The sequence below is a fragment of the Bradysia coprophila genome, unplaced genomic scaffold (assembly GCF_014529535.1).
Source record: "Bradysia coprophila strain Holo2 unplaced genomic scaffold, BU_Bcop_v1 contig_297, whole genome shotgun sequence".
NCBI lineage: Eukaryota > Metazoa > Arthropoda > Insecta > Diptera > Sciaridae > Bradysia > Bradysia coprophila.
The window spans coordinates 1,280,877-1,303,233 of NW_023503555.1; the positions used below are offsets into that span (position 1 = coordinate 1,280,877).

The window sequence follows — 22,357 nt, forward strand, 5'->3', positions numbered from 1 at the left end:
ACATTATTAATCTATTACCGTTGTCCTTCTCCTTGCAACCAGCACTAACATAGGAAATATTTGGAGGCTGAGAATACGCATGCATCTATCAAAATTTTGAGGCTTTTTGACGTATGAACATATTTGTGTAAATGTTAGGATAGCAATCTCGTCACACACGCGTTCGCGTACAATTAGGAAATAGTTATTTTTCTATCGCATGCTAATAACCTTTTGTCATAAGTTAGGAATAACGTTTTTCTTAAACGACGTTGCAAACACGCGACAAAGTGAAATTTTAACACTAGTTAGGAAAACCACTAACATTTTAATAATCACGGGAACCTCAAAAACCATGAAAAATTGTAATTCCGTATAGTGACTGGTTTTTGAATGTTTGTCACTGTTAAACTCATAAATCTTTAAGAGAATTTTCGAAAATGTCTCTTCTTATCAGAATTTCTATTTCAAACTTTTACTCACACTATGTCGTAGCAACACATTAGTCATGATCGTGTTAGAACAATAAATTTTAGCAGGTGAACACATAAGCCGATTAGTAAAAGCATAACTCGTTGCTCATGTTATTCTTTTTCTATGAATCATTAACTAATCATACCTAAACATCAATAAACCACCGAATGCACAGTTTCATTTCTAAACATGACTGTAGTTCTAGATTTCATTACAAAATGTTTTTTTTTGTAAAATAAAGAAACGGAAATAATTTGAAAACCACTGGTGTTACCTACCTACGAAATCATTGGTATGTTGTCTAAGGGAATATAACAATATTATCATTGAAGTGTCTTCTTATAAAAATAGTATCGTTTCACGTGATTTAACGTTTTATTGAGGAGAACAACTTGACAATGAGAGCGGCTTTCTAGCTCATCATCCTGAGAAACTACAGCTGGATGTAGGGTTGGAATTGACTAAAAATGTTGGTATTTCAGGGAAACTTTATTCTCATTCCCCGACCGATCCCAACTGAAGAATCTTAGTTTTTATAGGACTGTTGACTGGTTTTTGAGTTCTGGACTTTTGGTATTATTGAAATGATAAGTGGTTGGTCCCTACACACCATTTCACTCAACAGTTTGCAGTGTGCTAACAATAATGCAATCGCCTTCGACTCGTGCTGGAAACCTCTCATTTCTCTAAAAACAGCCTCTTAGCATGCGTTAGAAAAATACTATTTTATTCAAATGCAGAATTTGGACGGGGAAAATGTGAGCCCTCTACTAGTTTTAAGGTTTAACTACTAAGGTCCCTGACCATGATTTGCTTATGTAAATTTACATGTAAAACAAATTATACCGCAAATCACGATTTGGTTGGACCTTGATTTGCGGTATGATTTGTATAACGTTTTGTATAAAGTTAGCCAATACTCCTGGATATAAAATGATTCCAAGAAAATGACGCACAAAGTTAAAAATTGTCACAATACCACAAATCACGGTCAGGGACCTTATATAAAGAATCGAGTAACACTTTCAAACCAGTATCAGTAAAAACATTTAAAAAAAAATTGTAACGCAAGTCCCTGTGCATACTTCTAAAGTAACTGATACCAGTTAAGGTGACGCACTCTGCTTTTGAAAGCAGAAAATTGTTCAAAATAAAAATGTGTGTGACAAGTGGCCGATGTTGAGGAAACCAAGGTCCTGAAATAATTTTTTAAGTTTACGATATTTTTAACGTTGCGATTTAGCAACGGGCATTCAAACAGCTAAAGAGATCTAACAAATAACGACAGGATAACAGTTTCTTTCATTTGACCAAAATCCTGTGTAAATCAAATCGTTGCGTCTTTGTACAGGATGTTTGCAATCACTGAAAAATTCACCCGCTGAAACAGAATCGTTTGATACCCTTGTTACAGAGCATATATGGCAGAAACAGTATAATTACTCAACAAACAAAGCAATTGCTTTTATCACATTCAGTCCTATGTTGTTGTCTCGTTTTCGCTTATGTGATAAAATAAAGTACACACTTGTCACTGTCAGTCTCGGCAAGCCTCAACTTCTCCGTGACAAGTGTGTAATATATATTTCCTTTCCCATGGTTCACGTTCAGTGAATATACTAGAAGAAGAGACGCTGTTTCGACATCCGAGTTTGATTCAGTTGTTTCCATCACACTCGTTCACAAGACAGCAGTATACTTTCAGTTTGAAAGCTTTGAAAGTTTAAAAGAATAAAATCATCTTCCGATGGAAAATCGGGAATTAGAGCGGAGAGCTGCTGTGAAATTACCCGAGCGCAGCAAAAAACATGAGAAACGAGCCGTCAGAACAGTCGGAGCGTTTGCTGCGACTGAGCCCCGTACGAACCCGTACATCTATTGCGCACGTGACCCTAGTTCGTCCGTAGCCCTACTCTTCCCGTAAACGTCGGTAAAGTATAATTGTTATGAAATTTGTACGTCTTAAAAATTGCGCATAGCGCAATTACGAAGCCCCGTACGATGTTCCTTTCAAACGTAACACATATTTCAAATTGACCTACAATTTCCTCAGACCTATGTTAACCTATATCTACCTATAAATAAACAATTTACTGAAAAATATTCTAGTATATAGCTCAAAATAACTATCTATACCGTTATATAGCTCAATATACTATATATATTTATATATAGATATCCATATTTGGGATCCTTGAAACACCACACACACATAACCAATCACTTCCCACTGATCAATAACTTTGCAAGAATTATTTTCACCGATTTATATTGTTTTTACAAAAATCCAAAATGGCGGCCGACGGCCATTTTGTTAGGAGCTGGAAAGTAGTACGGCTGCTTTACATTCGTTAGTACCTTTCAAACAAAAAAAAATCATGAAATTTGGGCAAGTTTTACTCGAGATATTAACAAAAAACACCAACTTCACTCTACGGCCGAGTAGCCTCATATAAGCTCACTCCAAGAGACCTAGCTCACGCTCCGGTGAACCGAATTTCATGAACTTTTTTTTCCCTGATTGGTACCTATCTAATAAAGCAAAATCTATCTAAATCCATTCAAATTTGGCCAACGTTCAAGCAAAAACGGGTTGCCGCCCTGTACCTAGTTCACACCAAAGGGTCTAACTCACGAGTCGGTCATGCAATTTCCATAAACTTTTTTTTCGTAAATACCTTTCATTTGACGTATCACTTACAAGTGTAGCCTTTAAATGGCCAGAGATATCTTCGGAAAACGTTCAATCACTTATGAGGCCCCAGCTCGGGAGGGGTCGACCCAAAATCGCCCATCTTCGAACTTAGCCTCACTATTTTGACTATCTTTCAGGGGAAAAAAAATTTTGAAATCGGATTTGATTTACTCAAGATATCGACGTGATAGACAGACGGACAGACGGCCCAAATTTTTATTGCGGATTCGTCATCTATGAACATAGGCAAACACTTTGCCCTTACCGTCTGCTTCGAATTCCATCAATTACACACGGCATCGTAATCCTATAAGCCCCTTCGTACTTCGTACGGGGCTAAAAATTCATTCAATGGAATCAGCAAACGAATTCAACAAACGGACATAACAAAGTCAAAATTCAACATACCCAACTATAATCACACCAAATTTTTGATTTTTCCAATTTCTCATTCATCAGGACAAAAACTTTATAATTCTTTTCGTAAATCAGGACCAAATTTTGTTTTCATTTTTTCTTTACGGTTGACGTTATATTGACTTTCCGTTAAAAGGCCAACCAACCACTTTGCTTGAATAAATTCTTTCAGAACCTTGGAGGAAATAAAAGACGACATCTTAAGAATTTTTGGTAAAATTTTGGTTGTAATTTCTTTTGCGTACAAACGCAGAGTGCGTCACGTAAAATGATATCAGTTATTTTGGAGGTAGTCACAGAGACTCGGGTAACTTTTCCCTTGATAAGAGCTTTTGACTGATTTACTTACATCCAACATTTCTGAAGCCTATGACAGTAACAGAAGTCAAATAGTGCGCCACTGAACAATCACATTCCATTTTAACGCATTGCATTCATTGGTTCTTTTAAAGAAACGAACTGAAAACCGGACCCCGCCATCTTCAACCGATTAAAAACCGCTACTGTCATATAAGATTCGGTTCCCCCACAGAAATTTTTGTTAACAAAATTTTTTTCAATATTATCTTTACCGCAATAGACAAATGATTGTATTGTTTAAGTAGTGTTTCTTAGTTAGTATATCATTTTACAAATCTAATTAATTTAACAACAAAATGATCCTGTTGGAGATAAACAATCGAAGCGTGGAAGAAACCTTAACTTTGAAATTCAAAAATGCTTTAGCTGGGTGAGTAATCTTGCTGGTTACAATACCGATTCTGATTTTGTGGATTCGATAGAAATTCAGCGAATTTTGGTTACGTTTTATTGGCCGTGGATTAGAAATGTGTTGAAATGATTTATGGGAAAGTGGAAATTTTCGCTTCGCATCCAGGTGTTTTTTTTCTTCATGACTGTCACTTAACCTATTGCATATTATATGTATCTACACATCATGCACAGTTGTGTGAATAGGGGCGATTGTGATTTTTTAATTTAAATCAATTAAGACAAATTGCGTCTTTTTCGGTGCCTTTTTGTGTACCACCGACAAATGAGCGAACAAATACACTCATTTGTATCGAAAAGAAAGTGATAAACGTTTGATAAAGTGACGAAAAAAAAACTGAAATTCCCACCACCACCGGTTTCATGTTGCAGCGATGAATAATACGATGAAGTCACTTGAACTGAAAATTGTGTATGCAGTGCATTGCGGTAATATTTTAATGAAGTTATCGTTGCATAAAGTCTGTGATTTATAACGAAAAAACACCTTGCGTGACTATCTCATCCCATCACATCCACATAACTTAAGTCAAAGCGTCTTATTTGTGGGGTTTTTATGTTCCCATTGATTTTTTTCTTCCGCTTTGATTCATGAATCGCTGCCAAAAGGGAGTGCCTTTGTTATCAATTTTATGTAAGAATTGATAAGGCTCGATTAGATAAACACTTGAGGTTTTTTTGTTGGTCGATTCATCAGTGCATAGGGAGCGGATTGTTTATAAATTTGGTGAAAAGAAATAATTGTTCGGTTCGTATACCGATTTGTATGGTCGTGTATTCTCATCTATTCTTTACAACATTTGACTATGATATATCATAGGACTACAATGAATTTTGTTACTATTTCCTCCTCTGTTGTATACACCGTATCGTATTGTTTGTGTGCTTTGGAGAGCTTTCGAAAGCTCTTTTGGATTCTATTGAAAAATTGGAATATTTCAGTGAAATACAAAAGAAGCTTAAAGCTCTCGAAGGCTCCTTAAAAGTAAAGACACAAATGCGAAACGATGTTTTGGTTTGAGTCGGCAATTTATCATTGAATTCTAACATGTTATGACTGGGGTAAGGACTGCCGTGTCTTTACTTTTAAGGAGCTTTCCAGAGCTTTAACTTTCTTTTGTATTTCACCGAAATATTCCACCTTTTCCGATGGAATTCGAAAGAAGTTCAGAGCTTTCAAAAGCACGCAAACAATACAGTATTTTAGATTAACAGTCCTTACCCCATAATTAAATGATAAACTGCCGTGTCAAGCCAAAACACCGCTATGTTTCTGTGCTTTGGAGAGCTTTCAAAAGCTCTGACATTCTTTCGGTTTCCGTTGGAAGAGGGAAATATTTCGGTGAAATACAAAAGAAGATTGAAGCTCCTTAAAAGTAAAGACACAAATGAGAAACGACGGTGTTTTGGCTCGATACGGCAGTATATTATTGAATGAGTGGGGTAAGGACTGCCGTGTTAGGCCAAAACACCGAAAACCATTTATGTCTTAACTTTTAAGGAGCTTTCCAGAGCTTTAACTTTCTTTTGTATTTCACCGAAATATTCCCCTTTTCCGATGGAATTCGAAAGAAGTTCAGAGCTTTCAAAAGCACGCAGACAATACCGTATTTTAGATTAACAGTCCTTACCCCATACAATACCGATATGATAAATTGCCGTGTCAAGCCAAAACACCGCTATGTTTCTGTGCTTTGGAGAGCTTTCAAATGCTCTGACATTCTTTCGGTTTTCATTGGAAGAGGGAAATATTTCGGTGAAATACAAAAGAAGATTAAAGCTCTAGAAAGCTCCTTAAAAGTAAAGACACAAATGAGAAACGACGATGTTTTGGCTCGAGACGGCAGTATATTATTGAATTATGAGTGGGGTAAGGACTGCCGTGTTAGTCCAAAACACCGAAAACTATTTATGTCTTTACTTTTAAGGAGCTTTACAAAGCTTTAAAATTTTTGTATTTCACCGAAATATTCCCCTTTTCCGATGGAATCCGAAAGAATCGCAGAGCTTTCGAAAGCTCTCCAAAGCAAGCAAACAATTCAATGATGAACTTACTTGTAGAGCCAAAACACAGTATTGTTTGTTTTTGGAGAGCCTTCGAAAGCTCTTAGATTCTTTTGGATTCCTTTCGAAAAGAGGAATATTTCAATGGAATACAAAAGAAGCTTAAAGCTATCGAAAGTTTCTTAAGACCTTAAAGGCAAAGACATAAATACGATACGGTGTATTGGCTTAGCACGGTAGCAAGTTACTTGTCCTTCCCAAATATATTCGTTTCCCATCGTGTCCTACGTAGGCACTTTAAGAGACGAAATGCGCATTGAATTGCTAGACTAGAGTTTTCCGATCGAACCCTTTATTGAAAAGTAAATTGTTGTTCGTAGTCTTACACTGCCACTCAACACATTACTGAACGGAGTCTTTTGTTACATGTTGTACGGTAGTGCATACATGCCACGAATTTTCTTTTATATTCTTGGGAACATAAACCAACAAAATGTAAACAGGCGACATGGACTGAATTCCCAACTGAGTTTCATTTCCCTGTTGATTATCGTCCATCCATCCAATCAACTCGTTACATTGATTTCATTTTCATAATTTTTTATTCCAGACAAAAGCCCGAGTCAATTGACATCCGTGTCGCTGATTTCGATGGCGTTCTATTCCACATCTCCAATGTCAATGGCGATAAAACGAAAGTCAGGGTAAGTGCAATGTTTTCTGTTCGTCTTTCCGCAGACACCGATAAGAGTTGACTGAGGATTTTGACCCAGTATTGTCGCAATGCAATTTTGATAAATTAATTTTTCCATTCATTCAGACGAGCATAGCGTTAAAGTTTTACAAAGAATTGCAAGAGCATGGTGCTGATGATTTGATTAAACGGGTGTACGGAGATTTGCTCACGGATACCGAAGAAGGTATAGACGAATGTTCCAGGGTGGTCGACAAATGGAAATGAAATAAAATCCTTCGCTTTCAGGTTTCAATGTGTCGCTTTTAATCGACCTGGAAAATATACCAGCAAACTGGGAGGAAATTGTCCACAAAGTTGGCCTACTGAAACGCAACTGCTTTGCATCAGTATTCGAAAAGTATTTCGATTTTCAGGAGCAGGCCGATGAAGGACAGAACAGAGCCGTTATCAATTATCGTGAAGATGAAACACTGTAAATATGGCTGACCACATTGACCATTTCGGCCTGGAAATGACCCAAATTTTTTTCTTTTAATCGATTCCAGTTACGTGGAAGCCAAGTCAGATCGAGTAACTGTTATATTTAGCACAATATTCCGCGATGAGGACGACGTGGTCTTAGGTAAAGTTTTTATGCAAGAATTGCGAGAAGGACGTCGTGCATCGCATACAGCACCGCAAGTTTTGTTCACACACCGGGAACCACCATTAGAATTGGCCAATACGGATGCGCGGGTCGGCGATAATATCGGCTACGTTACCTTCGGTAAAAAAAAAAATTGCTTCGATTGCAAGTCAGGACGTTTTGTTAACAAACATCTTCGACCGTTACTCGTTTCAGTGCTATTTCCGAGACATACCAACAAGGACACAAGGGATAATACAATAAATTTAATTCACATGTTCCGGCACTACTTGCACTATCACATTAAGGTAAAAACGTTTGTTCATAGATTGAGGGTTCAACCACTTGAGGGAATTTCAATCGTTTTTCGCGGGTCTCGAAATGGTTCTGTTTGACATCTTAGTTGATGTGTCAGTGAAACATGAACACATTCGTTCTCGGACACTACATGTTCTTTTCGTCATTACGTTCAACGAGATCTCGGGCAATTTTGACATTTGTTCGTCCTGACTCATCGAGGTCTATCGGAATTAAATTAGCAATGCCAGCACTAAGGCTCAAGTAATAAATCTAAGTCGTTGCCTTGTGGAACGCAACGTCTCAGCTGTGATATTTGTAAAAAGATTGGTTCCTGTTCGTTAAATTAGGAATTAGTCAGTTTTGTCAAGAGTCTGACAGATGCACAGGTCCCAACTGGCCATAGTAAGGCCGTTCGCTATTTTTACATGCAGTTTAGGTCGGCAAGATTAATTTAGAATTCACAGATCGCTCGATCGGCCGTCTGGTAGCCAGTCCGGCAATGCCTGAAGTCTAATTTTATGAACTGAAACTTGACAGTTGAACCTGAAACCTGAAGCATACTATGTTGACCCGGAGCATCTTTCGATCATAAAAATCATCAGATTCAGGTTCAACTCAGGTTCGCGATAATTTTATGTCAGATTCGAGTTGACCTCACCTATTCTAAGAGTTTTCTTCCGATTTTTTGGTCCTCCTTCCTATCGTCTAAATCATCCTTGATCAAACAACGAACAGCCACATAATCGAATCATTTCTCTCTCATTACAGTGTTCGAAGGCGTACATCCATTCAAGAATGCGAGCAAAAACCTCCGATTTCTTGAAAGTACTGAACAGAGCCCGACCCGAACCGAAGGCAACGGAAAAGAAAACAATCACGTGAGTTAATGCACTGAACCGGTCAATCCGGCCGTTTGAATTGTGAATGTAAATCTTATATTGTTACAGGGGCCGTGCATTCTACCGGAAAGAATGATATGATATGATGTAGGTAAGCGTTTTCGTGTATCCCCCTTCCAAATGAAATCCCAATGTTCGATGATGAATCCACACACACACACACATAGTGTCAAGACAGTTTTTTCTTGATGAAATAATTGAAACAGAAAAAGTGAAAAGAATTTTTGGAAATTTGGAATTTTAAGTCAATCGCAACGCAAAACATAAAACAGAAATTTTAAACAAACAAAATGATAAGACCAACCAGGTCGTGTTTCCATTGCAAAATAAAAATTTATTTTTTAAATTCAAATTGAAGTCTAATGATTGCGAGTCGGTGGTGGTGGTGGCTATGTGTGATGATTCTGTTGTTTTAAAAAAAAAAATAAAAAAAAAATTGAAAACGAACTTGAAATTCGGGAACCGAACCGATTTGATGATTCAATCCTTATAGAAATCATAGAAATTCTTGTATATTTTTGCCACTTCGTCTAACCTTCTATAACCTATAATGAATAGAAAGATAAAACGCCAAACTAAAGAAAGATTCAATCAATATAATTGTTACAAAATGAAAATGAAAACAAATAGCGAGAGGTAAACTTAACCGGACACTATATAATGTTCAGCGACACACACAAAACTTTAAGTTAAAACATGCAAAAATTAGCGAAAGAAATAAACAAAAACTGAGTGAAAAGAGAGAAAGAGTGAAAAATTCACAGAAAAAAAAACTTTTGTAAATAAAATCGATCGAAGTGTTTTTAGGAACTTTTTTGTTGTAAATTCTGTTTCAATTTTCCAGTTTTAATTTTCCTTTCTATAATTAATCGAATTTGTTTATATCGCTTTTAATTATCGAGAGATTTTAGTTAAATCATTCGAAACAATTTTTATTAGTGCAACAGAAATGAGAGAGATTTTTTTTTAATTATTGAGTATAAAATCCTAATTTATATTAATATGCTTCCATGGCTTTATAACAAAAAATGTAAACATTTAAGTGTAATCTAAACTGTAAACACAAATTTTTATTTTTTTTTATTTTCAACATTTTATCCAATCAAATGACGAGCTTTTATCTTGATAAACGAAACTCCTTGTTTGGAGTTTACCAGTTTCCCTTCAAAATCAGTTTAAAGTCCTGAGAGTAGTTTTACATCTCTCCAGTCTAGTCTAGTCTTGACGGTATGATTACTTTGGCCGACCATTCCTGTACAAGTGTAGATATAACCACAAAAATCCTAGTTTTCGTGAAAATTTCAAAAACATTTAGGAAAATAGCTGGATTTACCTGAAAATTTCGGATTTCAGGTCAGGTTGCAGGTTTTTTTTAGATAGTACAACTCAAGATTTTAGAGACTTTCAAAGTTGTGGTAGATGGTCACGCCAGGATGGATCATTTTCGGTTATACCTCACGATCCGAGATTTTCAAAAACCTCGGATTGTGAGGTATAACGGAAAATGACCCATTCTGGCGTGACTATGAAAGATCAACTCGAAAACTGACAAATGGTCAGAAATTGTTCCATAGAAAGTACTAGTCACAGAAAATTCAGTTTAACCAGAAACCATACCTAACAGGTTTGTGAAACTCAAGTGGCTCAAAGCAAAAACCTGACCTGACCTCCACCGCTGGTCGATCTTTTCCGAGCTTCAGGGAAAATGGTTGAAGTTTGAGAAAATTCAAGATTAAACAATTCGGCAAAAATAGACTCTACTGCATCGTCGGCTTTCATAGCACTGCTCCCACCATTGACTCTCGTATGTCAGACGTCAACAAGCCTCCAAATTTTGACACGTGCATGATACATTTGAATGTGTTTTTTAATCAGGGATTACTTTTAAGATATTTTTTCTTGAATTTCCCACTTTTTCCCATATTTCCATTACTTTTCCCAAAAAGTATTGAAAATTTGAAAAACAGTCGAAAAATTCTGGAGAATTTAGGAAAATATGTGAAATCGTTTTCGCAAATTGGTTACTGGTTTTAACTCCTGTATGTACGTAAGAAATGCAGATCCTGTTCTGATGCTATCAACCTCCAAATATTTTCTTTGTTAATATCACTGCTGGTACCCTTACGAAAAACATATGTTCCACGACTTTTGTTTTTCAGTGGTACTAACGAGCCGTCTCAGCCGTCTCAGCCGTTTCCCGTTGGTAGAAGATCCAAATTGTTGTCAATGAAATTTTAAACTTTCTGTTCTTCCCAATTTCACTATTACCTTCATTTTGACGTACTTATTTTGGATTTTCTCTATGATGTGTTACAGTGGAATGGGCAGAGTAATAATATACAGCTTAGGAACCAAAACGGTGTTCTCATGACGAACTGATTGTTTCCGGAGTTCTGTACTTCGAATACCCGTGCTACTGTTTTACACTGAAAACAATTAAAAACCATTCCACTTAAGTACCGCATATCCCTACAATCGAAACACTCAATCAAACAGAGTTTTTTTTAAAACTTTTAAACACTATTGTTTGAACCTTTAATTCACCTAATTAAACGACTCCCCGGAACTAACTGTCCCGCAGACCTTGATATAGTCACTGCATAGATTTACGAATTTTTAATTTTATTGTAAAACAAAACATTCCAGTTCCGGAAGCAATTTACTCCATTGCTGTTGTTGTTCCTTAAATCGTTGACATCAGGAACCAAATCAGGTGAACCAAATTAATTATTAGCCCAATTCCCGTCAGCGCTGATAAATTGAAGTGACAGCTGTCAAATTAATCAGTGCTTAAGTGGAACTTTGGATTGAGTATTAAGCAGTGATAAAGACTGCGATTTTGACCTGACTGTTTTGGTTTTGATTTTGCGTTGTACTTACTTTGAATGTAAAAATGAACACGCTCGGTGTGCGAGTTGCTCTTTTCTTGAATGCTGTTTTATTTCACTGATATAAAGATCGTGTGAATAGCTTGACAGCTAACCATCGATCGATGGATTAATAAATAGAAATTCGGTCATTAAACTTTGAAATGCATTAACCAATTCACGTAACAATCAAAAAATTAATTATTAAACAAAAAAGCAAACAAACAAACAAAACAAAACAAAAAACGATATAAAATATTCAAAAGAGAAAAATTTATCTAAGTAATTAACTAGTATGTAAAATGGAAACAAACAATTGTGTAAAGTCTAGCAGAAAGAAACCAATTAATGTACCCCCCGGTCATGATATGGACAATGTGCTGTAAAGTATGTATTTTGGTCATGGTCAGTTATATGGGCCTGTCGTATTCAATTTTTAATAAGGAATACTAGGGAGAGAAATTGAAAAGGAAATCTGAGTGAAATTTAAAGAAACTGAGGCGTTCATTGATTTAGCACCGATCCAATAATATTTTGTTCTACGACTCACTAGTCCACTTCGTCGTGTGATTTTAAAAATAATTTTTCAGGGACGAATAAAAGATTAATCTTCATCGTCTCTTTCAAGAGTTAAGAGATGTTTGATGACTCGTCATATCGAAAGCTAGAAACAAGTTAGCAAGGTTTACCCGGTTTACCTGATCCTTACTTGAAATTGTCTGAACCCATTTTGACCTGAACTAAATCGTCCATTTTTGACTTGCGAGATTTCCAGGGTCGGTCTGGCTACTAAAAGGCGCTCTTATGAAGAAAAACGGAAAGTCACTTTAAGTGGGGAACAGACCTTTGTCATATATCGGACCTGGAGGTTTCCGGCCAGTCCTCATAATTACATACTATAATCAATTCAAGTTCAATAGCGGATTTATAGCCTAACCCCAGGTGACCAGGTCAAGTTCATCTTCTACAACTTATTGGCACTTTAGGTGTAAGCAGACAACAAGCAACAAGCTATAAGTAGGGAGCACGATACGTCTCAAAAACATGGAAAAGTTAGAGAAAAATGAGATGACAAATCGTAATCTTTGCTTTTTCTTGGAAAATTGACACCATCAGAAGTGCCGATTGACTCAAATTTATTTTTTATTCCTGTTCGCCTGTTCCATAAATATATTGGATGGTTGTGGATGAATCAATGAATTCTAAGTCTACAGAATGGCTGCAGTCAAGGAAACAAAAAGAAAGAAAATTTTAAATGAATAAAATAGAAACTTTCAAGCTCAGGTTTAGTAAAATCATTCAGGCATTCGATTATATTTATCAAAGAAATAATTCATCACTTAACGTCTTTTCGAAGTCACTTCGTTATGGCTTGTCTTTCCATCAATATTCTACTATGTCGATTACGATCGGAAGGAACAGATAGGATAAAAAAAACGACAAAACGAAAGGTATATCGGATGGACTGATATCAGGACATATTATTGGAAAATTCGGATTTGGCAGAAATTGATAAGTTTTTTCAAAATTTGTTAAAAATTTCCAATTTTTGCTAAGAATGTAAAATGTAAAAGAAGTTTGGAAAATCTTTTAGCAAATCAATTTTCCAAAAATATTCCCTGACTGATAAAACTGAAATTAAACAACAAACAATTGGTCATATGTATTCAATGAACGATAATTTTGGTCAGATAAAAATGAAAATAAAACAATGCAGAACTGTCTTTTTGTTATTGTTTTTCTTTGTAAGTCCTCTGTTTATTATGTCATTACGAAATGAATTATAGTGAAAATTCTTTTGATTTATTTTCTACTTTTATGATTAATTAAAATAGTGAAATGTTTTCTCTTGCAGAATATTTAAAAGCTCTGTATTACTCGACAGAATAAATGCATTCAAATGTTTTATAATAACAAATACAATGAGAATGAACACTAATCTTATTGGTCCTCTTTTTCTCCTTGTTTTAAATTCTATTATTATAAACTGCAATTTAACACTTATAAACAAGTAAAAATAAAAAAAATTGTTTTTAAATAAAAAAAAAGAAAAAGAAAATTTGTAAATTATATTTTAATTTTGAAATTGTAATAATTACTGATGGTTAAAATGATTTATTCGAAAGAAATAAAGAAAACAAAAAAAACGTTAAAAATTTGAATTTTATGATTTCGTTATTAGATTCGCAAATCGCAAGGACTGCATCGCACCACTTGGCCCATGGTCGACCGGAAATTGAATTCAATTTAATGTTCCTGACTATATCCGACTCACCATAAAGTTACTTTAGTTCAAAATTGTATTGTTTGCGCCATCTGCTTTGATTCGGATCAAGAACAGGTCCAAAAATTCCTTTAAACGTGAGCAACGACTGTTCTTTTCTTTGCACCACGACTACATGGCTCATGTGTAGATAGATGGATTAGAGTTTTGGGAGGCTTCTTCAATTGAGAAGCAGGATCCCAAATCAAAAATCTTTTGTTCTCTACTCCATGACCTAACTACTTCTATTAGGAGAATTTCACTGTTTTTCATGAGAAAAGTCGTTAAGGCACTTGCCATCTAATGATGGTAGATCCTCATCTTGTAGTTCATGATATCCGAAGGTGTCAAACCTTCTGCTGGTCTTATCACTGATTTGAAAAATAGGCACTTTGAATTCCGGCTGACCGACCTAGATTTTACAAGAAAGTTTGAGGGATTTTTTTGAAAGTGGACCAGGCTCCGTCGGAGCTATTTTTTCGCGGCGGTTTGTTCATATGCCCAGATAGCCCTTGGTCCCAATAGTCCAAAACCGCTGTCGTTTAATTTTCATGTTTGCGTCTTGGCTCGTGGTGATGGTGCAAAAGTCGAAAAAAGGGTGTTTTTATACGTGATTTACTGCCGCTACAGACAATGGACACACATGTATGGCGGCTCGTTGGATAGGTACTGTCCAGGAGAACCGGGGCAAGCATAGATATCTTACATGTTTTGTGCCATTGTTCGAAAATAACAAAAATATTGTGTCAGTCAAAGGCCGTAAATTTTGATGAACTTCAAAAGGTAATATCTCGCACCTGGAGAATGTTTATGGTTAGATCATTCGATACAGACATCAAAAACAGCATAATTCGTGTATTTTTCTAAAATCAATGTTTTGCTTTCGAGTGAAGGAAGACATTTGCTTTATACCCAAAAAGTATCCTGATACGTTTCACTTCTATGGTAATTGAGGTATAATTGTAGAGCTGGGTTAAGCCTCTATCAGGGCAACCACTGATCTGTACAACAGCAGTCACCAGGTACAAAATATCACCCAATAAAGCTCATCAAAATTTCCGGCCTTTGACTGATACATACTTTTTGTTATTTTTGAATAGTGCTTCAGTACACATTTGCTATCTGTCTTTGCCCCCGGTCTCCTGGACAGTACCTATCCAACGAGCCGCCACACATGTGTGTCCATCGTCTGCAGCGGCAGTAAATCACGTATAAAAAACACCTTTTTTCGACTTTTGCACCTTCACCAACAGCCAAGACGCAAACATGAAAATTAAATGACTGCGGTTTTGGACTATTGGGACCAAGGGCTATCTGGGCATATGAACAAACCGTCGCAAAAAAATAGCTCCGACGGAGCCTGGTCCACTTTCAAAAAAATCCCTCTTTATATCTTTCTATTTAAGAAAATTGCATCTCCAGCCACCTCAATAATAACGTCATATGTTGTAGTATCCCAATGCTATACCCGGTAACCGATCTGCGTTTCCTGACTTAACAAAGAGACAACTGATAGAAAGAATTTACCGATCCGAAGCGAAACGCGAATCCGAGTAACATTTCCATCATTTGTCCCAATGATAAGTAAAGTACTCACTACTCGACATACGAAACTGTTAGTTACTAATTCAAAAAGCTATGGGTGGATTCTCGTCCTGATTGTAAATCACAAAGAAAATGGATTCTAGCACGGTAGGTTTGGAAGCAATCCCCTTTTAAAGATAAATGAGAATTACATTAGTGGGACGGAGATGCAACGTAGTCAAATAGTTTTTTCTCGCTCACACTAATGCAATTTCCGTTTAACTTAACCTGTTACAGACGGCAAGCATGTGGTCAGTATTATTAGTGGGTATATTACATCCATCGATCCAAGTATTTTTAATCTGTTGATTTTAAATCTTTAGGAAAAGAGGGGTAATGACGCTCAACGGGTAATACCGATCATTTAAAAATTTTGTTCGACTTTTGTTCTAAGTGGTCGGCATTACCCTAAATTTTTAAGTGGTCGCCATTCCCCCATTTTCCTACTTCAATTCTTTTTTACATGCATTTAACTCTAAACCATATTACCCAGAGCTTGTCATTATTTTTGTCGTCGTTATCAATAACAGATTAATAGCCGTATGTGACAGGTTTAATAGTAATGGAGTATATAAAATGTTATGAAATAGATAGATACGATGAAAGTGAGTGAGAATTGGCGAATATCTTCTTTACTGTGTGGTCAAACATGAGCAAAGATAATAGTGAATCGAGTCTATCGAATCTATTGCTTCTTTTGATCTAGGTGTTTTTAAGAATTACATGTGAAATCTTTTACTTCATTAGTTGTATTATTCTGCTGTATAAGACCTCATTATCCAGAGAGCTCATCTTTTATTTTTGTCGTCGCATCGATAGCAGATGGAATAGCCTTCTGTCATCTGATCTTTCCGCGACAAACATTTGAAAAACATTTAATAATCACTTTCATTCAAGATTACTTTACCAAACTGCGATTTGGACCAACATCTAGTGATTTCATCGAATTTAACACCAATTATGACCGAAAACATCGGAAGAACGTTCACATCTTGGTTCACATCCGATCATTTTAATAGAAATTAAGAACGAACGGGGAGGAACCGCTAAGAATGACCACTAACATTATTGAAATGGTCACAAACACTGCACGAAATCGTGATGTGATTTGATTGAGTTATACCACAATACCACGACGACGATCAGCAGAAAAAAGTGGTGTGCTGGCGAAGAACACCATTTTCATTTTAACTTATAAAAGTCTTTTGCGGCGACCAAACATAAAAAAGGAATTGTGTCTCTGTGAAGAAACTTACACTGTTCCAATGGAATCCAAAAGAAGCTTGATTTCGAAAGCTCTCCAAAGCATGCAAGCGATACGTTATTTTTGCTTAATGCGGCAGTGGATTATGATCTCTTCAGTCAAGTCAACGCACCCCAAGAACATGCAAAAGAACAGAATTTGAATAAGAGGCCTCCACGAAGCATTCGTCTTTGTCATATAAATTCAGTTTTTTATGTTGCTATAAGCCACTGCGTTACGGACGTTTCACACAAAATAAAAGGCCAAATCACAGGTTATAAAGTCTGTTACTTTTCCTGTTTTTGGAGTGGTATAGTCAGATTCGATCAATACAGTCAGAGGGAGTGAAATTGAAGCATTAATTAGCTTCAGCCATTGATCAGCTGATCCACAAAAACCTCCGGTTTTACCACTACCACGCGCTTGCGTGTAGCCGTTCAATCGTATAAACAGTTTTGATTGCATATGTGGATCAGCTGAAGCAAATTAATGCTGAAATTTCACTGCCTCTGACTGTACAAAATGCTCTAACTTTACATTGCTATAGTGTCGTTACTGTAAATAAAATGTCACTTTGGAGTCTGGCAGAAAAGTCTGGAAAATCCTCTAAGTACGGATCTCGGTTCACACAATCACTTCGGTCCTGACAAATTCGTTCAAAACTGAAATCGATTGAGGAGTTGAAGTTCACGAGTCGGCTTTTAGAGATCTACTGATGTGTTACTCAAGAGCCTTTGTTGGCCAGATTTTTAATTTGGAAAATGAGCACATGAAAGGCGACATAATTTAGAGAATTTCAGTTTATTGTCACAACGTATCGTGATCTTAAATACAAAGCTTCTCGAGTCCTTAAAATTAAAGTTAGAAATTTTCCTTACAATTATTAGTATTGCACCAGCGAGGGCAATTCCTCACATCAATAACAAAACGGCCATTAATATCACTAAATGATTCTTATATGAATCGCTTGATCACGTTCTTTCTCGAGTATCAAATATTTAGTCAGTTCCTTCGGTAACGGTCCAAGCGGTTCGCAGTTACACTCTTCTCTTAACTTCAGCGCCGATTCCAATTGTCTTTCCATAAATTTCCATCGTTTCTCGTGAGTGGGATGAGTGGACAAATATTCGATAACCGATGGAATTTCAGCGCCAGTGGGCAATTCCTCTTTCTCCATCATTTCCATTCGCTTAAAAAAGCTGACCGCTTGTCGTACGTCTACACAAGCCTTGGCGGCTAGCCGAAGACCAACAGTATCCGCTTCTGATTCAATATCACGTTCGTATGGGAAATTCAGCGTGACATTCATCACCTGAAACCAGGAACTTTTAGAATGGAGTGACTGAGCACGAATGGTGTGACGAAATTACTATGTTCTGCAGATAAGTAAAAATTGCGGCAGAGATGTCCGTTGGGGAAACCGCCCAGATTAGAAACAGTAGTGGTGCCGTGAAGAAACCTATCTCGGTAGAACATCACATTATGATAATTGTCTGGCAAAGGTTTAATGGACCCGACTGACAACATTGGGTGATCGGGCTTTTTTACATCGAGCTGCATGGTATCGAGCCGGTAAAAATATTTTGGCATAGGCTTCAGAGATTGCCCGAAATGCCGTCAGGTAGCCAGTCACACCCTGGCCAAAACAGAAAATTAACTCACCGACTAGCCACGATTTCGACAGCTTCTCAGCTACATGATTCAGAATCGCATGTGCCATTTCATGCGACAAAATGACTGCAAGCTCGTCATCGGTTGCACATTGTTCGATCATTTCTGTGTACAACGAAAATCAAAACAACTTTTCATGAGCGAGGTAAAACGGTCTCACCTTTAAACACAATTATCTGACCGTCGGCATTGACCATTGCGTTCAGTAAGCCGGGCTCATCAAAAACCGATACTCGCCATTCGATACCTTTAAACTGTTCAATATCTCTGTTTGCCCGCACAATTCGCTTTGCTGTGTTTACAACTAGTTTAACGTACGGGTGCGTAAGGTCCATAGCTAAACAACGCAAAATGAAATCAGTCAATCACTTACGGTGCGATGATTGGACTGGACAGATGGTCTTGTCGTACATAGTAAATAAAAGTACGAAAAGCACCTCGAACTATTTCAATCTTTTCCAACATAGAAACAAGATTGACTAACCTTGGTATTCTTGTGTCATTGAAGCGGATGCTTGTTTGTTAACTTGTTCGAGTTGGTCGTTAGTGAAAGCCATAAATCGTCTTCGTCCAGTTATCGGTGTCTCTTCAACGTTACAAATGTAATACACAACTAGAGACCCAAAGTAAAATCCGACAACCGATAAGATGGGTACTTTGTTCCGAACAAACCAATTTAGATACTTCAGACGCTCTGTTTCATTCCTTCTTTGCCACCACCAACGAAACAGACGTCCAGATATTGCTGAAGCTATTGGTCGGATGAATAGTACGATCAGTTTTGGTGTTCTATGGCACCTGAAATTAGGGAATTAAGGAGAGGTGAGCGGAAAGTCGAGTAAATGTGGATATGAATAGGTACAATCAGGTGTGAACCTGGAACAGGTAAGGAAGTGGTACAAGGAAATAGCGGGAATAAAATTGTTGATTCATCTTACGTTGATGTTCGCAGAGAACGATAATGATCTGCAACAATTTTACTGCGAATAACAGGTACAGATTTCGGAAGGCTTAGTTTGCTAGTACTTTGTTGGGACAGATTATTATTAGCAGCAACCCGGACGATTGAGGAACAAAGACGAAACATTTTGAATTAAAATTAAATATTTACAGTAACGACAATCAACCAACCGAACAACAACTTCTTATGATGTAAGTAACAGCTGAGTTTGTTTTATTTGTCATGACCTGAACGACCTATATGAACACCAACTCTCTAACAAAAGAGCGCGAAATATTTTCAAACAGAACGAGAAGAATAGTAAGAATATGCTCGTCAACCATTATTGGAGTAGTAGATTTACTTTCTTGTTTGTAAAAACTTTTTTATTTTGTTCAGTGCAACTCGAGTCGAGGCCGAACCACTGTTACGTCATATATCAAAGCCATCTCCATTACTTCATGGAATCAGAGATAGTCCGTTTGGTTCCATAACTTTTGAAAATCCACAAGAGTATCAAGCGTCTAAAGTTCGGAATCGGTCGACCAAATAATGTCTTTACTTGAAACTCCAGGTCAGGTCAGCTTTTTATTTTGAAGAAACCTGATCTGACCTGAACGTGAATCTCAAAAACCTGTCAGGTCAGTAATCAGACTGAACTGAAATTTTCATACATTTTTTACGAGGGGGAAACCAATGGCCAAAAGAGTGGCAAATCAATTTCTAATTCCTTTCAATTCGTTCAATTACCGGATTAATTCTAATTACCGGAAACTAGAGCCTGACGGGTTGTTCAGAGATGACGGAAAACGTTTAGACGGATTAACATTAATACCATGGAAACGAGGTTCCTGTCTGGCATGGGACGCAACATGCGTGGACACTTTAACGGCATCCTACATCAACATATCAAAGGTCAAAGCTGGTAGAGCAGCGGAAAAAGCAGCGTTGAGAAAGCACAATCTTTACAAAGCTATCAAGGAAAAGAATATCATTTTATTGCCTTTCGCTGTGGAAACATTGGGGCCATGGTGTGAGGAAGCGAAATCGTTCACCGATGAGCTCGGTCGCCTGCTCGTTGCTGCAACTGGTGAAAAACGTGCCACGAAGTTTTTTAAACAAAATATTAGCATTGCTATTCAGAGGGGGTATGCGGCTAGTATCATGGGTACTTTCGAGTCAGGTCGCAACTTGGAGGAGATTTATTTTATTTTATAATTTATAATTGTATATATATATTTATTTGCTATTGAAAATTACCGGATTAATTTCGTTTTGGCGGATTTGCACTTTAATTCCAATTATTTCCTATAATTAATACAGTCAGAGGCGGTGTAATTTCAGCATGACTTACGTTTGCGATATCAGCGAACACCAACAAATTTAAAACTGTTTTAAGTAACAAATTTCTGTATACTGACTCATTGGATCAATCCTTTTACAATGAACTCTACGAGTTGGACCAATTGACCTCATTATCAGTGGACGTTCAAAGTCTAACATAAACTTCGACTTTCTTTCCCGGTTGAAACGTTTACATTCGTTTCATACAAACATCGACTCTCCAAAGTTTTTCGATTTAACGCTTGAATTATTCAGACTTTCGAGACATTTCTCATATATTAGATTTTATTGCGAAAAGAAAATGGTAATGATCAATACAAATAGGTCATTTAACAGCTATAAGGTACAATTTGTAAGTAACGATACTAGTCATGAAAATTGTCAACTTGATTTTAGTGGATTAGTTCGTGAATTGGACGTGATCAAAGGTCGACTTGTTGATCATCATTAATCCCAATATATGACCCGTCTTAAAGTTTCCGCGTTTGGCTTTTTCCATTTTTGTTCGTAAATTTGAGATGAGCAGGATTTATCAAATCAACGCACTTCAAGCATCAGTGGTACTCTAAATAAGGTACTGAATAAGGTACAAAAAGAGGACTTATGTCATTAATATCATTTTCACAACAACGAATTATTTATTTAGCGTAAGGGTTTTAACATAAATTGAACACAAAAAACGAATTACAACATATAAAAAAAATGAAGTTTACAGAATTATAGAAATATGTAAACCAGACTGAACAAAGGAAATAAATAAAGAAATTTTAACAAAATGTAAAATTTTTAAAGTTGAAACTCTGAATAGCTCAGATATTTCAAATCATGCACCAAATTTCGTCGTAGAAAGGGGGTAGGGTAAATTGGCACCATGCAAGTTTGATGCGTGCCAGTTTCCACTGTAATGTGAATTTAGCACAGTGCCAGATTCACCATCTGAAGAGTAATTTGGCACCATGCAACTTTGGAAATTGGCACACGGTAGCCATAATAGAAAAATAAATAAAAGTGAATGGTGTGCTAATCATAGTTAGCCGTCTGTCACTATTAGTCAACATTATTTACCTATAAAGGGAAGGCTTGGCAAAAATTAGGGAATTGTGATGTTTCGAATCGAGGAACAACGTTTAGCTGCTCGACGAAGATTGCTCAATAGGGTCGGAAAACGACAATTGAGTTACAAACAATTTTTTTTTATTTTTTATCGATGAAGAACCTAATTATAAGACACTCTGTCTCGTATCATATGCCAAAAAAAGTTAAAACATTTTTTTATAAATCATTTTGAAAGTCACTAAAAACACGAAAATTCGAATAGAAATACAGTATGTCATCAAAAATTTTTGTATTTCGATTCGAATTTTCGTGTTTTTAGTGACTTTCAAAATGATTTATAAAAAAGTTTTAACTTTTTTTGGCATATGATACGAGACAAAGTGTCTTATAATTAGGTTCTCCATCGATAAAAAAAAAAAAATTGTTTGTAACTCAATTCCTCCAAGACATCGCAACTTTTATGCAAGATTTCGTAAAGGGACGAATTTTCTAGTTTGGAGACAAATTATTGAATTTGTCTCGATGCCT

At 36.5% G+C, this 22,357-nt stretch overlaps 2 protein-coding genes across 2 annotated transcripts; one reads left to right on the forward strand and one right to left on the reverse strand.

Moving 5' to 3' along the window:
* Positions 1–4,058: 4,058 nt before the first annotated feature.
* Positions 4,059–9,534, forward strand: LOC119078764 (actin-related protein 2/3 complex subunit 2). Its single transcript, XM_037186472.1, has 8 exons — positions 4,059–4,295; positions 6,951–7,044; positions 7,161–7,260; positions 7,323–7,509; positions 7,583–7,803; positions 7,879–7,970; positions 8,731–8,840; positions 8,910–9,534. Exons 1-8 carry the CDS (start codon positions 4,222–4,224, stop codon positions 8,935–8,937), a joined length of 906 nt encoding a protein of 301 aa, XP_037042367.1. The 5' UTR covers positions 4,059–4,221; the 3' UTR covers positions 8,938–9,534.
* Positions 9,535–17,603: 8,069 nt separating this feature from the next.
* LOC119078750 (metalloendopeptidase OMA1, mitochondrial-like) lies at positions 17,604–19,663 on the reverse strand. Its single transcript, XM_037186451.1, has 6 exons — positions 19,428–19,663; positions 18,974–19,287; positions 18,650–18,826; positions 18,481–18,594; positions 18,189–18,277; positions 17,604–18,130 (listed from the first exon to the last, which is right to left on the reverse strand). Exons 1-6 carry the CDS (start codon positions 19,574–19,576, stop codon positions 17,762–17,764), a joined length of 1,212 nt encoding a protein of 403 aa, XP_037042346.1. The 5' UTR covers positions 19,577–19,663; the 3' UTR covers positions 17,604–17,761.
* Positions 19,664–22,357: the final 2,694 nt, after the last annotated feature.